Source organism: Apodemus sylvaticus, chromosome 15 (assembly GCF_947179515.1).
Source record: "Apodemus sylvaticus chromosome 15, mApoSyl1.1, whole genome shotgun sequence".
NCBI lineage: Eukaryota > Metazoa > Chordata > Mammalia > Rodentia > Muridae > Apodemus > Apodemus sylvaticus.
This window is the reverse complement of record NC_067486.1, coordinates 84354137-84368352: the sequence shown is the minus strand read 5'-3', so window position 1 is coordinate 84368352 and position 14216 is coordinate 84354137. Positions and strand designations below refer to the sequence as shown.

Below are 14216 nucleotides of genomic sequence, written 5' to 3'. Positions count from 1 at the left end.
CTTGTGCTCTGCAGCCCTTCTACTCAACCCAGTTCATCATTGACATGCCACCTTGTATGTATGCTGACACAGAGCGAGCAGGGCCTAGCGTTTGAGAAGCACTAAGAATTGTTCGTGAAACGTACTTTCAGTGCCAGTATCACCTAGTTCCCAATAAATGTAGATACTGGTGGCTGAAGCAGGGTGACAACAACAGTGTGGGCCAACTTAGTGAGGTCCAATACCAAAAGTAAAAGTCCTAGAGGTGCAGGTCATTGGGAGAGTGCTTACCTAGCATGTGGGTTCAGTCTTCAACCCCAACCTTCCACACACCCCCCCCAACCCCTACTACCAAAAGTGCTCCCTGTGTCCATATGGCTAGAGTGCAGCTCCTCTAGCTCCTGCTTCCTCCCCAGAATCAGGCCACTTCTCAGTCTGTCTCCGCAGGCTGGCCACAAAGAGCTGTCCATACCTTCTTGACAAAGAGTTGAGTCTTCTCACTCCTCCTTGTTAGCTTCAAGCAACCACCAGACGCCCAGAGCTAAGGCAGCCTTGAATTATGTCTAGTCTGTTCTGATTCATGGTACATAGACTAGGGTTGATTTATTTATTTATTTATTTATTTATTTATTTATTTATTTAGGGAAGAGGATTTCTCTCCACAGTCCTGGCTCTTCTGAAACTCACAATATAGACTAAACTGGCTTCAAACCCACAGAAATGCACCTGCCTCTGCTTCCCAAATTCTGGGACTAAAGGCATGCCATTCCTAGCTTTAAATTGTTTAAACCAGAAGAGTGAGTCAGTCCCTATTTTTTATTATAGCTAAAAAGTAGAAATATGGAAAGTTTCTTAAATTTTAGGTCTTTAAAAACTTATATCCTGCTGGGCGGTGGTGGTGCATACCTTTAATCCTTTAATCCTAGTACTTGGGAGGCAGAGGCAGGCCGATTTCTAAGTTTGAGGCCAGCTGGTCTACAGAGTGAGTTCCAGGACAGCCAGGGCTACACAGAGAAACCCTGTATCAAAAATAAAACAAAAACAAACAAACAAAAACTCTTATATCCTTGGTTTCTTACATAACCTACATTGAAATGTTTTTGTTTTTTTTTTCTTTTTTGAGCTGGTCAACTTTAAATGCCGGCTTATATATATTGTCTCTTCTAGATAAATATTTTTAAACAAGTAGTAGCTGAGGGGTGCTACTGCTGCATTTGCTTTATAGTTGCTGTTGAGGCTAAGGAAATCCCTTAAGTCTCATCCCGAGGCACCATGCTCTTTATTCCATCTTCAGTTTTTCTCATTTTTGTTTGGAATCCTGGACTTGAGAAAAAAAAATCTTATACAAGAATCTTAGAAGTGGAGCTCTTTCTTAGACCTTCATATTGGAAGGGACATACTTCCTTCTAGCCACTTGGGAGAGGCTAGCGTTTTCTTGGTTTCTCTTTTATAAAGTAACTTTTTTCATTTTGTCCTCAAACTTTGGGACAATTTCAAGACTACATTTGAAATAACATTGAGCTAGGAGTACGGGGTGTATGCCTTTAATCCCAGCATCTGAAAGCAGAGGCAGAGATCAACCTGGTCTACAAATCAAGTTCCAGGACAGCCAAGGGTATTCAGAGAAACCCTATCATGAAAAACAAGGTGGGAGGGTAGGGGAAATAGCCTTGGGCCATTGGAAAGGACCTGACCTGATCTCATTGTTTTGGGCATTTTGCATGGGTGTATGTGGGTATGAGCCAGATTGTGGTGATCAACCTGTGTCCTAGTCATTGCAGAACTTGGTGCACTTGCGTCTTCACAAGTGTGTCTTATTTGACATGGATTTTTCTTTGCCATCCCCTGCCTGTCCATTGGGAGCTTACTTTTCCACCCCACTAGTCTCCAACCTTAACTCACCTACTTTCTTCATAATAACTCATAATGCCATAATGATGTAGTAGTCTACCTGCATTTTCTAGTCATCCTTTCCCAGTTGTTACCATTTTTTTTAAAAAAGCACTTTTCTTTCCACTCATACCTGCTTTCCCTTCATTTTCTTACAGCACCAAGGTTACTGGACCTCATTTCACTGTAGACCCAGAGAATGCTTTCTAGTTCTTATCTTTCTCTACCTCAGTTTAAAGTTTCTGACTTCTGAAATACCATTCTCTTCCTCTTAGTCTGTTTGTTTGGGTAAACACATAGTTTAATAGTTGGATGAGGATTCTTAGTCTTTTATTGTTTTAGCTTCTTACTGCCCTTAACTGGTTTATCATTACTTATTCTGAGTCGTGTCCCCAGATCTCTTTTCCCAGCTTTTCTCCTTTACAGTGAAACCTGCTCTAGCTTCTGTGACTCTGACACTTCTAAAGGTGACTGGTCTCCAGCACATGATCCCAGTCACCTTTAGATCTCTAAGTCAGACAGGCTAGGGATGCAACTTGATGTAGAATGCTTGCCTACAATACACACAGGGCTCCATCCTCATCATATTCATTTGTTCATATATACACACATATACATATGTAAATCATTCTTGGGTCCACCGGTTTCTGCCTCTGATATTTGCAAGACCTGGGGTAAAGCTATGGAGTCCCGCATGCTATAAAAATCAAGTTAAGAAATATTAAATGGAATATATGTTCTTCATTATATTTTCTTAATGACCTTAAAGATCAGGCTTGACTAGAAAATTCTTAAGCTTCTTAAGAGTTGTGTGCCAAAAGGGGAGCACACGCATAGCACACTCCTCTTTGCATCACGGAGCTACAGAACAAGAGTGGCCTGCTTCACGTGGGGCTGCATAGTTTCTAAGACAGAAATGGGGGCTGTGGGTGAGCGTGGTTCCTTCTGGGAAGGGATAGTGCGGGTGAGGTCAGTGGTCCCATAGTCATTCTGGTCCCTTTCTCTTTCCGTATGTTTCTAATTGCTTGTACCCCTGCTTTTGTATAAAAAGTCTATTCCTGGGGCTGGAAAGAATGATTCAGTGGTTAAGAGCACTGGCTGATCTTCCAGAGGTCCTAAGTTCAATTCCAGCAACCACATGGTGGCTCACAAGCATCAATATACTTATAAACAAAATAAATTTTTTAAGAGAAAAAAGTCTACTCATAGGATGTAGTTTCTATAGTCTGCCTGCCTGCTGCCCTACTCCCCCACCAGCTTTCTTTCTTCTTTTATAGACAGGGTCTCATTGTATAGCTGAGCTAGCTTTGCACTCCCTGTGTAGACTCAGTGGACCTCTTTTTTGGTCTTTTGTTTTTTCTGACTGGGTTTCTACATATAGTCCTGGCTGCCTCTGCCTCTTGGGTGCTGGGATTAAAGATGTGCACCACTGGACCCAACTTTTCATTCTTTCTCTGTTGTTGTTGTTATTTGGAATTAACTTATCCAGATTCTCTTTGTGTTTAGCAAGTGCATTTCTGTAAGGGTTGTGGGGTATGTAGGGTGTGTGTGTGTGTGTGTCCTTTCCTCACTAAATTCAGAGCTTCTCGAGAGCAGGAACTTTTCCCCCTCCATCACACTTAACATGATGAAATCTCTAAAATGGGAAGTACATTTAAAGTAGCTTGAGTTCTCCAGAAGCTGTGACCAATACTCTAGTTGCTGTGGTAACCCTATCAAAACAGAAAATGACGTTGGTTTACCATGACTTGTTCATAATTGACTCATGGTGATTTTCTTTTTTCCCCCCTGTTTACAAAGCATCTTCTTAAATAATAGCCAGAAATTGTGGGCTTTTAATCCCATATTTGCTGGTCAGCGTGCTTCTAAATCTGTTCCAACCCATCTTGGTCCTAGAATAGATCATGTGTCCAAAAGGTCCTAGACAGACAGACAGACAGACAGACAGACAGACACACACACACACACACACACACACACACTCTTAAATTCTTTTATGTACTTTGGATGATTCTGTGCATGTATGCAGTGTACCTAGGTCATATCCAAACCATATCTCACCTCCCCAGAGGCCGCTGACATCTCTCCTCCCACGGTCCTATACTTGTGTTTTTCTTATAACCTTGGAGTCCAATCAGTGTACCTACATAGACATGAATGTTGGGGGCCATCTACCAGAAGCTAGGCAACCCACCATCGGCTATTCCCAAAAAGAAAAATCACTTCTCTCTCAGCAGCCATCATTTGCCAGTTGCTCCTCAGCTGTTATCAACATATCATCTTGAACCCTTCTCTCATTCATGCTGAAGTGTTTGTTGATTGGCCTGATCGTTTGCAACCTTTCACATTCTTTCTTCCCCGTCTCCAGCTCTTACCTGCTTTCTGCCATCCGTGATATTTTCTGAGCCTGGGGGAGCATGATACATATGTCCAAATAAGGGCTGAGCATTCAACAGTCACTTTCAGTGCTTTGACCAGTTGAAAGTCTGCGTTGCCTGCTTGCTACCCACTAAGGAAGCTTCTCTTCCAAGCTTGACAGAAGCATTGAGAATTAAGGGTGTTAATGTATTCAGAAGGCAATTTAACAAGTCCATTAGCGAGACATTAGTAGATGTTGACTTAGCAGAATTAGGAAAGGGAGTTAGTATCTGTAAAATTTCCCCAGCCTTGGATTTTTTGACTAGATTTATAGTACCAGGCACAGCTCTCCAGTAGAGTAGGCCTCAAATTTAATCCAGGAATGGTGCTCTGAACTGAACTTGGACCTTCTGGAAGAATATTATGAACTTTTAACCACTAAGCCATGTCTCTACCCCACCTACCCCATTTTGCGACAGATTCTCTCAGTGGCTGTCCTGGAACTTGCAATATATAAACCAGACTATCCTCAAACTCAAAGATCTTCCTGCCTCTGCCTCCTTAGTACTGGGATGATAGATGTACACCATCAGGAGAGATGCTCTGTGCTCCCTTTGCCCTTTTAATTGTATTTTATTTATATGCATTTGGGTGTTTTGCCTGCATGTGTGTCTGCCTGTGTACGTAGGATCAGGCCACACTCTGAGCAGGGTCAGAGGTGAAGGTGGAAGAAGATGGTCTCACACCTTCAAATAGACTACCAAGTCAGGTGATACAGTAGAAGGCCACACTGATGCTTAATTTCTTCTGACAGCACTATGAGATAAACCCATTGTGATGACCATACCTTTAATCCCAGCACTTGAGGCAGAGCCACCTAATCTGAGTTCCAGAACACTCAGAACAAGAAAGACCCTGCCATAAAAATAAGCTAAAACCATTCCTGGTAGATTATAATTCTGTAAAGCAAACCAGATTTGACTAACTGTTCTATTTAAAAATAAGAATTTATAATGTTGAATTTCTGACCAGTATTTTACAAGTTTACTTTTACTTAATTTTAACTTACTGTGCTGAAGGATCAAATTCCAGGGCTTTATGCTGCTGCCAGGCACCTTTCTAGCACAATCCCAAACTTGTTTTTTAGTGTTTTGGATTTGTTTTTTTCGAGACAGGGTTTCTCTGTATAGCCCTGGCTGTCCTGGAACTCATTCTGTAGACCAGGCTGGCCTCCAACTCAGAAATCCGCCCACCTCTGCCTCCCAGAGTGCTGGGATTACAGGCATGCGCCACCACCGCCTGGCTCCAAACCTGTTTTAACTGTAAAATGGTCTCCCTCTTGTTACAATTAGCAAAGGGGGTGTTTAATTTTAAAGTTAGATCCCAGTATTGGGTACATTTATCTAAACTATACATGCTTTGTCTGCCTTCCCAAGAACCACTGCTTTGGGCACTACTGTACCAAACCAAGGAAAATAATGTTTAAATAGTGTTTTGGGACAGCGCAGTGTGTAATGGCATTGTGAAGCAGTTGGAGCCACTGGCAAGGCTATTCCTAAAACAGACTTTGGATAGACTCAGTCAGAGGTATCAGGAGTGACAGTCAGTAAATACCATTTCACATTTCTAGCACTTAGTGAGGAAACAAGGAAATATTTTTAGTGCTTGCCAGTATTTTCATTGCTTTTGTCAGTGGTCAGATGTTGACATTAATATAAAATGCTTTTGTAAAAAATATTTAGGTAAATTGTTGCCCCATGACCCCGCAAAAATATAGTAGTTATATTTAAAGTTTTAAACCATCCTAAAATTAAAAGCAGGATTTTTATTGCTTCTATTTAGAATTATGTAGTTGGTCCTGAAGTATAGTTTGGGAAAACCTCCCATCATATGGCTGTGAAAGTATTTTTTAGAACATTACTTTGTAGATTTTGTTACAAAATACTACCAACAACCAAAAATACACCTGTGTTTTGCTTGTAAGAAAATTGGTAATTGGCCTGGAGAGCTGGCTGCTTCGCAGAGGACCCAAGTTCTATTTCCAGCACCCACATAGCAACCAACAACTGCCTGGAACTCTAGCTCCAAATGGTCTGATGCTCAGCGAAGTCACTGCACATGTGTGGTGCACAGACATGTGTGGAGACAAAGCATCCATACACATGAAATAAAATGTAGAGGAGGAGGAAGAGGTTGATAAAGGGCCATAAAGTCTTCTGAATCCACTTTCTTAGGGATAAAGATGTGGTTGATGGTATTTGATGTTTCTGCTGTATCAGAGAATTCAGTGACGACTATGAATAGTTCTTTTGGGGTCAGAAATGGTATTCTCATCAAAGTGTTATCTGCTATTTAAGACAATAGGAAAATATGTTGGTGGTTTTCTTGGGTGGGTGGGTGGGTGGGTGGGTGGTTGGTTGGTTGGTTGGTTTCCTGTAAACCGGTGTCCAGTTTATAGAAATGAGCATTCATCTCATGAACAGGCCATGCAGCTCTTAAATATCAGGTTCAGCATGTGCTGCTTTACCTTTTTGTGAGTAGCACATCTGCTGCTTCCACAGGTATCAACTAATTATCAATACAGATGTGACAGATATGATGACTTCAATACTTTGCAAGTTTGTGTTCCTTCTGCCAGATAATTCAGTGAGCTATTTTTAATTTTCATACACATACTTTTGATTTTTTTATAGCTCTGCTTATGATAATCTCAACAAAGTTCGAGTTGCTATCAAGAAAATCAGTCCTTTTGAGCACCAGACCTACTGTCAAAGAACCCTAAGAGAGATAAAAATCTTACTGCGCTTCAGACATGAGAACATCATCGGCATCAATGACATCATCCGGGCACCAACCATTGAGCAAATGAAAGATGTGTATCCTTTTCTGATGTTAGCTGCTGCCACTGCTGCTTGGTCACTTTGTAGAGTAAATAACTTGAAATCAAGAAAAAGTGCACAAAGAGTTTTTTTAATCACTCTTCCCATGTATGATAGTGAAAAGGAAGTCAGACCTTCACAGCAGGAAGTAGAAACTCTAAATGTACACCTGGCCAGATCAGTGTCTTCGAGATGATTGTAGTGTGTGCCTCAGCATCAGCGTCCTTACCTTTAAAATAACTGGCCCAAGCACAGTGGTGCAACTTTAATCCCAGAACTTGGGAGGTGGTAGCAGGTAGGTCTTTAAGCTCCTGGCCAGCCTGATATACAAAGAGTTCCAGGAAAGCCAGGGCCTCACAGAGAAATCCTGTCTCAAACAAAACAAAAGTAGAACAGACTGGGCATCAAGTTCTTCAAGACCAGATCAACTCTGATACGTATAATTGTAGCCAGCATTAGATATCAGTGGTAAGCTGGTCTAGAAGATTCCGCCTCCCAGGACCTCTAGGAATAGTAGCTCCATGTTTCTAGGCAGCCTTGGTCTTTTTAAGCATGTCTGTTAGTAAGTGGTGTGGTGGTGTAAGGGAAGCCTCCTGCTGCTGGCTCTTGTTACCCTTTGTCATAGAAGAACACCTTTTATAAATAACAAGTTTGTTTAACTCAAACTCTTTACAGAGCCTGAATCTGTAGAAAATAGAATAGTATTTATGCATAAAAATAAATGCAAAAAAATCCCCTAATAAAACATTGTTAGGGTGATGTTAAAAGAAAAGGGTTAATACAGTTTAATTTTCATAAGAGAAAATGTGGCTTAGCTGAAGTTTTAGGTGCTTAGGCAGTGGCTGGCTATGCAGGAAGGAAAGAAGAACAGAACCCATCATCAGCTTCTTTACACACCTTCCTTTGGTCTTACAATGCATGTGCAGAATTTAACAGTAATCAGAGAATGAGGAAAAGGGGCAGAGATTGGATTCAGTGGCAGTGCTGTTTCTAGGTTGGCTTGTGAGGATTTTGGTGCCAAAAAGCAAACCGGTGCCATTGCACATTGCTTCTGGGCCAGGGAGATGGGTGTGATGTTTGTAGGCTACCGTGCTCTTTAATTAAGCTTTGGAGAAAATTGGTTAATAGTAGACAGTGTGGGGAACAGAGATGTTACAACTTCAAGGTTGACCAATATTCTGTTTCAAGTCTCAGTGTGGACCCACAACAGGCCACCTAGGGCACAACTGGTGTTTGTTTTCTTCCGTGAGAGTATGCTATGTTCTCTTCGGTCTCTCCTTGTGATGGCCCAGCTGTGTCTGAAACTGTATGGGGAGAGGGTTAAGAGGAGTTGAATTTGTTTCAGTGCTTTGCTAAGTGTGACCAACTGGTAGTGTTTTACCTTAACCTGTCAAACAGATATATAGTACAGGACCTCATGGAGACAGATCTTTACAAGCTCTTGAAGACACAACACCTCAGCAATGACCATATCTGCTATTTTCTTTATCAGATCCTGAGAGGATTAAAATATATCCATTCAGCTAATGTTCTGCACCGTGACCTCAAGCCTTCCAACCTCCTGCTGAACACCACTTGTGATCTCAAGGTCAGCTAAGTCTTTACTCTCAGGATGATATGTACTTTTTAAAAGACAACTTTGAAATATTGTTATATATATTCAAAACTATCGGATATACAAACATTTTATAGGAAAATACAGATATACAGTAGGAGTCTCATTCCTTTTTTAGCCCATTCTTCCCTCAGAGACAGTAGCCACTATTAATATGTATAGATAGACTTTGTGTGTACAGTGTCATGTGTGTTATTTTGTTTCTTAATTCTCTGTATCAAGAAAACAAAATAAGGCACACAGTGACAGACAGCTTCTCTCCAAAATGGTTATAATTAGTGTCAGGTATGGTAGCATATACCTCAAATTCCAGCACTAGGAGGCAGAACAAGCAGATCTTCGAGAGTTTAAGAGCAACCTGATGTGCATAGTGAGTTCCAGGCCAGTGAGGACTCCATAATGAAACCCTGTCTCAAGGAAAAGGGAAGATAACATTGACAAAGACTTTTTCCAAGTATGTACCTTAGTAAAATGAAAACATGTTCATAACATTATAGTATAATTCATTGTCACAGAAAATGGAAGTCAAATATCTAGCTAATTATGGATAAAATGTGGTAGATCTATACAATGAGTTGGTTATAATTGATAGTGTTAGGGGAGATGGTACTAATTTGTTAACTTTTTATGTTGTTAATTTTTTACAATTTCAGTGTCCCGTGACTATAATATTAAATATTAACATTAAAGCATCATATGCTTTATATGAACTATATTACCAGTTAAGACACTTCGTATGTAGATGTGTAAGAACAGTCATTTTTTGACTTCTTGGTTAAATAAACATTCTTAGGTGAAGCTTTGTTAGGTTCCAGGCCAGTGTCTGCCTCTGAAATTGGAAAAGCAAGAGATGTTAACCCAGCGGACAGTGTATAATTGATAACACGTGCTGCGGCATTTAGAAAGTAGTATTCAGAGGCAAAGGGTAGAAATAAATAAGAGGAAGATAGTGTCCATGTCAGTCCTCCTAGGATAAACGGGGTTTCATAAGACCAGAACATAAGTCAAAAGCAAGGGTTGAGTAAACAAAATACTACATTCTTCTTTGTTTGAGGGCAGCACTAGGTCCTGAGCAACAGCTTGTAAACTAAAGAGCTTTAAGTAAGGTATGGACAGCCTCCTGTCGGTCTACTTAAAGTGTGCTTTTGTGGTTTTTTGTTGTTGGTGGTGGTGGTTTAGTTTTTTTGTTTTGTTTTGTTTCGTTTTTTTAGATAAGGTCTTACTATAGCTCAGGCTGGCCCCAGATTCATGCATCCACTTCCCAAGAGTGAGTCAGAATAATAGATGTGCACAGTAGATGCATACAGCACCCAGCAAGGTGTTGATAAGGCTGATCCCAAACTCCCCATTCTCCTACCTATTGGCATGCTCCACCATAGCTGGTTTCACTCACATTTTTAAAGTGGCTATCTAGAGTATATCATTCACATGGAGAGTATTTCATTCCAAAGATGAGTAGTTTTTCAATGAGATTTTTATTTGCCACAGCAAGTATATGCACTCAAATAAAGTATGGTGGCAGGTGCTATGTGACTTTTGAGCAAATACTAGTGTGGAGGAGCATCACCTACTCAAGCTCTGGAGTCACTGATATATGTATCATATTGTAGTGCTACATGGTGACCCTTAATTTCTCAGGTCCACAAAAACACACAAGGGGTTTTTAGACCCTGTTTGCAGCTTCTGTTGGCATATTTCTGGTGGACCAGAAAAATGGGAAGTGTGCTCAGTACCAGTATGTGTGCTCATTGTTTGCTAAGCAGAGTCATCAGTAAGCCTGTATGGTTGTAGTTAGGCCTGTAAACAGAGTCCACAGAGTCATCAGTAAGTCTGTATGGTTGTAGTTAGGCCTGTGAACAAGGGTACAAAATGCAACACATGTTTTTTGGGACATTTCCATTTCCATAGTTCAAGGGGTGATCAGATGAGAATGCAGACCCTATAAGACATCTTAGGCTGGTTGGACTGCACTAGTGGTCTGGCTTCTTTTATGGAGTTATTCTGAGAATCATTGGGGTTTTATCTGTAGGCATGATAGTCTTTCTTGGGTTTTGTTGTTTTTTATTGTGAAGCGTTTTTTGTTCTGTTTGTTTTATTGCATCATTAATTTGGTTAGTCTTTCGTAGAATAATATTAAGAAATTTTTGTGGTCAGGGGAGGTGGCATATGCCTTTAATCCCAGTACTGGAGAGGCAGAGGCAGGCAGATCCCGGACTCTGAGGCCAGCTGGTCTACAGAGGGAGTTCCAGGGTAGCCAGAGCCACACAGAGAAACCCTGTCTAGAAAACCAAAAAAAAAAAAAAAAGCCGGGCAGTGGTGGCGGCGCACGCAGAGGTCAGCCTGATCTACAGAGTGAGTTCCAGGACAGCCAGGGCTACACAGAGAAACCCTGTCTCGAAAAAACCAAAAAAGAAAAAAGAAAAGAAAGAAAACCAAAAAAAAAAAAAAGGACAGGAGGAGGAAAACTGGCTGGACTGGCGAATCATAGAATGAAGAGTTAGCTCTACAAAAGAGAAGCACTGTAAGTTACACAAGTCAAGAAGTTTAATAAATCATGCAGAATTGGAATGGATTGGCCATACTCTACCATAACAAGTGGTGGCTGAGAGTGCTTTCACTCAAATGTGAGGAAAAATCATGGATTGCTTTTCTTATTTGAGTCTTAACTGCTGCTATGCTTCATACTATGTAGCGATGGTTGTCCTGGAACTCACTGTGTAGGCCAGGCTGGCTTCAAACTCACAGAGATCTGCCTCTGCCTCCTAAGGGTAGGGGAAAAGCGGTGTTCGACTCTAGCCACTAGTAGCCAAGATTCTTATGGAAACAAGTAGAATAGCATGTACAATGAAAGCCTTGAGGTAAATCAGAACTTAGAACTTAATGGTATTCTTCCTCAAAAGTGATAGCTAAGTCTAATAGCTGGGCTAGAAATCTAACTCACTAGTAGAGTGCCTTCAGCATGCGTGAGGCAGGCCCCCAGATTCCCAATGCTAGACTAGGGGAAGGAAGCTATGACTATTCTCCATCTATGACCCAAGGGGGCAGTGACCATCAGAGTTTTAATCTCATTGTCACACATTTTAACGGAGAGATCCAGGTTCACAGTGAAGGTTCTGTATACTAAGTAGAATAGCTAGAGTAGGCCATTGGATATGGAGAAAAACAGGATTTCCCCACTGTTCTCTTCTACATGAGAACCCTCACGGCAAGTGACCTGCAAGAGAGTTACAAAAGAAGAGGATGGACTGGCTGTCTACTTTTTTTTTTGATAACACAGTGACATCCTTTTGCAAAATAGATATGCAGTTTTTTAGATGCTGTAATTGAAGCAAACAGGACTCCGTGAGAATGACGGTGCTACCTCTGAAAGGGAGCTCTCCACAGTAAAGATGGGCTATTGTAGGAAGATGCTTGTACAGTGGGGGAAGGGAGGTATCTATCTCTCTTTCTCAATTACTGAGGTACTCAGTGGGATATCTGACCAGGGATTAAGATCCAAATAACTGTCTTTTAGACTTGTTCCTTCTCCGTTGTCCTACTTTATGGACAAAGTACAGGCTATTGGGGTTTTTGTGGGTTTTTTTTTTCTCTCCTTAAACACTTTGGGGGGAGGATTTCAGAATTCTGTGACAGTCTTTTGGTCAAATTGCTTCCATTAAAAAGTAACTGACTTTAAAAACTAATATTTAAAAATGCTACTACAAAAAATGATCCACAGCCAGGCGGTGGTGGCACATGCCTTTAATCCCAGCACTTGGGAGGCAGAGGCAGGTGGATCTCTGAGTTCGAGGCCAGCCTGGTCTACAAAGTGAGTTCCAGGACAGCCAGGGCTACACAGAGAAACCCTGTCTCAAAAAAAAAAAAAAAAAAAATATCCACAAAACATTTGCCTTTTCTTTTGGAGGTTTTACTTTTAAAGTTCTGCCCCTTATTTTTAGCTGACGTAATAGAATCAAGCCTCCAATTAATATGTTTTCCAGATGACCTTCTACTGAACAATGTCTCATCTCTGTTAAACTGTCTCTTTCTTGAATTGGTTTCCTAGGAACCAGAGAAGTAAAATATTTTGTATTTATATGGACCTAAGTAGAGCATACCTACATTTTATACACACTAGAGTCTCTAAGGCAGCTAACCCAAGCAGCAGCACAGTGCTGCACAGCTAGGTGGTAGGAGCTTACAAAATACTAAGTCAGAAGAATGTGAGGAGCTGGGTGCTCTACAAAACAATGGTGGATGACAGTGATAAAGGTGGACTCAGTGATAAAGGTGTTTGCTCCCAAGCCTAATGACTTGAGTTTACTACCTGGGACTCACAAGATTGGAGAGAGATTCAGCTTCCTTCTGAAAGTTGTCCTCTAGAATAAGTAATAAGCATCAAAATAAAATGTTTTATCGTCAATACACGAAAGCTTTAAAACTATTAGGATTGGCTATGTGAAAAGTGGGGAAGTAAGTATTTTTGAAATTAAAAAAAAATGAACGAGGCTGGAGAGATAGCTCAGCAGTTAAGAGCACTGACTGTTCTTCCAGAGGTACTGAGTTCAGTTCCCAACAACCACATAGTAGCTCACAACCATCTGTAATGGGATCAATACCCTCTTCTGGTGTGTCTGAAAACAGCAACAGTGTACTCATACATAAAATTAACTAATTAATTAAAAGTGGAAGTTAGTTAGAAATGATAATCTGAGGAAATAGGTCAGGGCAAATTAAGAAGCATTATCAGCAGTGATCCTGTGAGCCATGGTAGCTTGGAGTGGAAACAGGCTCTGGATGAGTTTGCTGATTTTTGCCCCTAAACAGTTTTGGTTTTGAGGTTTAGTTTTATGTTGTGTATTTATATTGTATGTCTGTACATTGTATGTAAGTGCCCATGGAGATCAGAAGAGTGTCAGTTCCTTTAGAATTTATAGACAGTTGTGAGTCACTCAGTGTGGATATTGGTGTTCTCTGTGAGAGCAGTCTGTGCTTTTCATGCAGAGCCATCTCTAGCCCCTCTAAGATGATTTTGCTCAAGTCACTTGAGTGTGCCACGCACTCACAATAGCTGATGTGGATGAGACCTAACGGTGGCTGTCAGACCGTGCCCTGTGCCCTGTAGTTGACCCTTCAGCCTGTCCTCCCTTCCTCTCAGGGTGTTGAGGATTAAGGAATGATGACTTTGTAATTTCCAGAAAAATGTCTAGCATAGTATTGGTAGCATGAACTTGTTATCCTTATTACTGATACTGCCATTTTTATTTTTATGGTGTTTTGATATTAGCTCATTAGACTCTAAAATGGAATCCCAATTTTTCCCTTAGATCTGTGACTTTGGCCTTGCCCGTGTTGCAGATCCAGATCATGATCACACAGGGTTCTTGACAGAGTACGTAGCCACGCGTTGGTACAGAGCTCCAGAAATTATGTTGAATTCCAAGGTAAGAAAAAGAAACAGCTATAACCTTCCTCTTCATCCTGGCATATCTGGCCAGAGCCAGAGTCCTATTTGA

General features: G+C 41.0%; 1 protein-coding gene across 1 annotated transcript in view; it reads left to right on the top strand.

Annotated features, from left to right (window-relative positions):
• Mapk1 (mitogen-activated protein kinase 1) overlaps nucleotides 1–14216 on the top strand; it is a 61289-nt gene that overhangs the window by 25967 nt on the left and 21106 nt on the right. The window contains exons 2-4 of the mRNA XM_052158279.1: nucleotides 6921–7103; nucleotides 8505–8694; nucleotides 14028–14144. Of these exons, the coding sequence (XP_052014239.1) occupies nucleotides 6921–7103; nucleotides 8505–8694; nucleotides 14028–14144 (490 nt within the window). The remainder of the gene's footprint in view (nucleotides 1–6920; nucleotides 7104–8504; nucleotides 8695–14027; nucleotides 14145–14216) is intronic.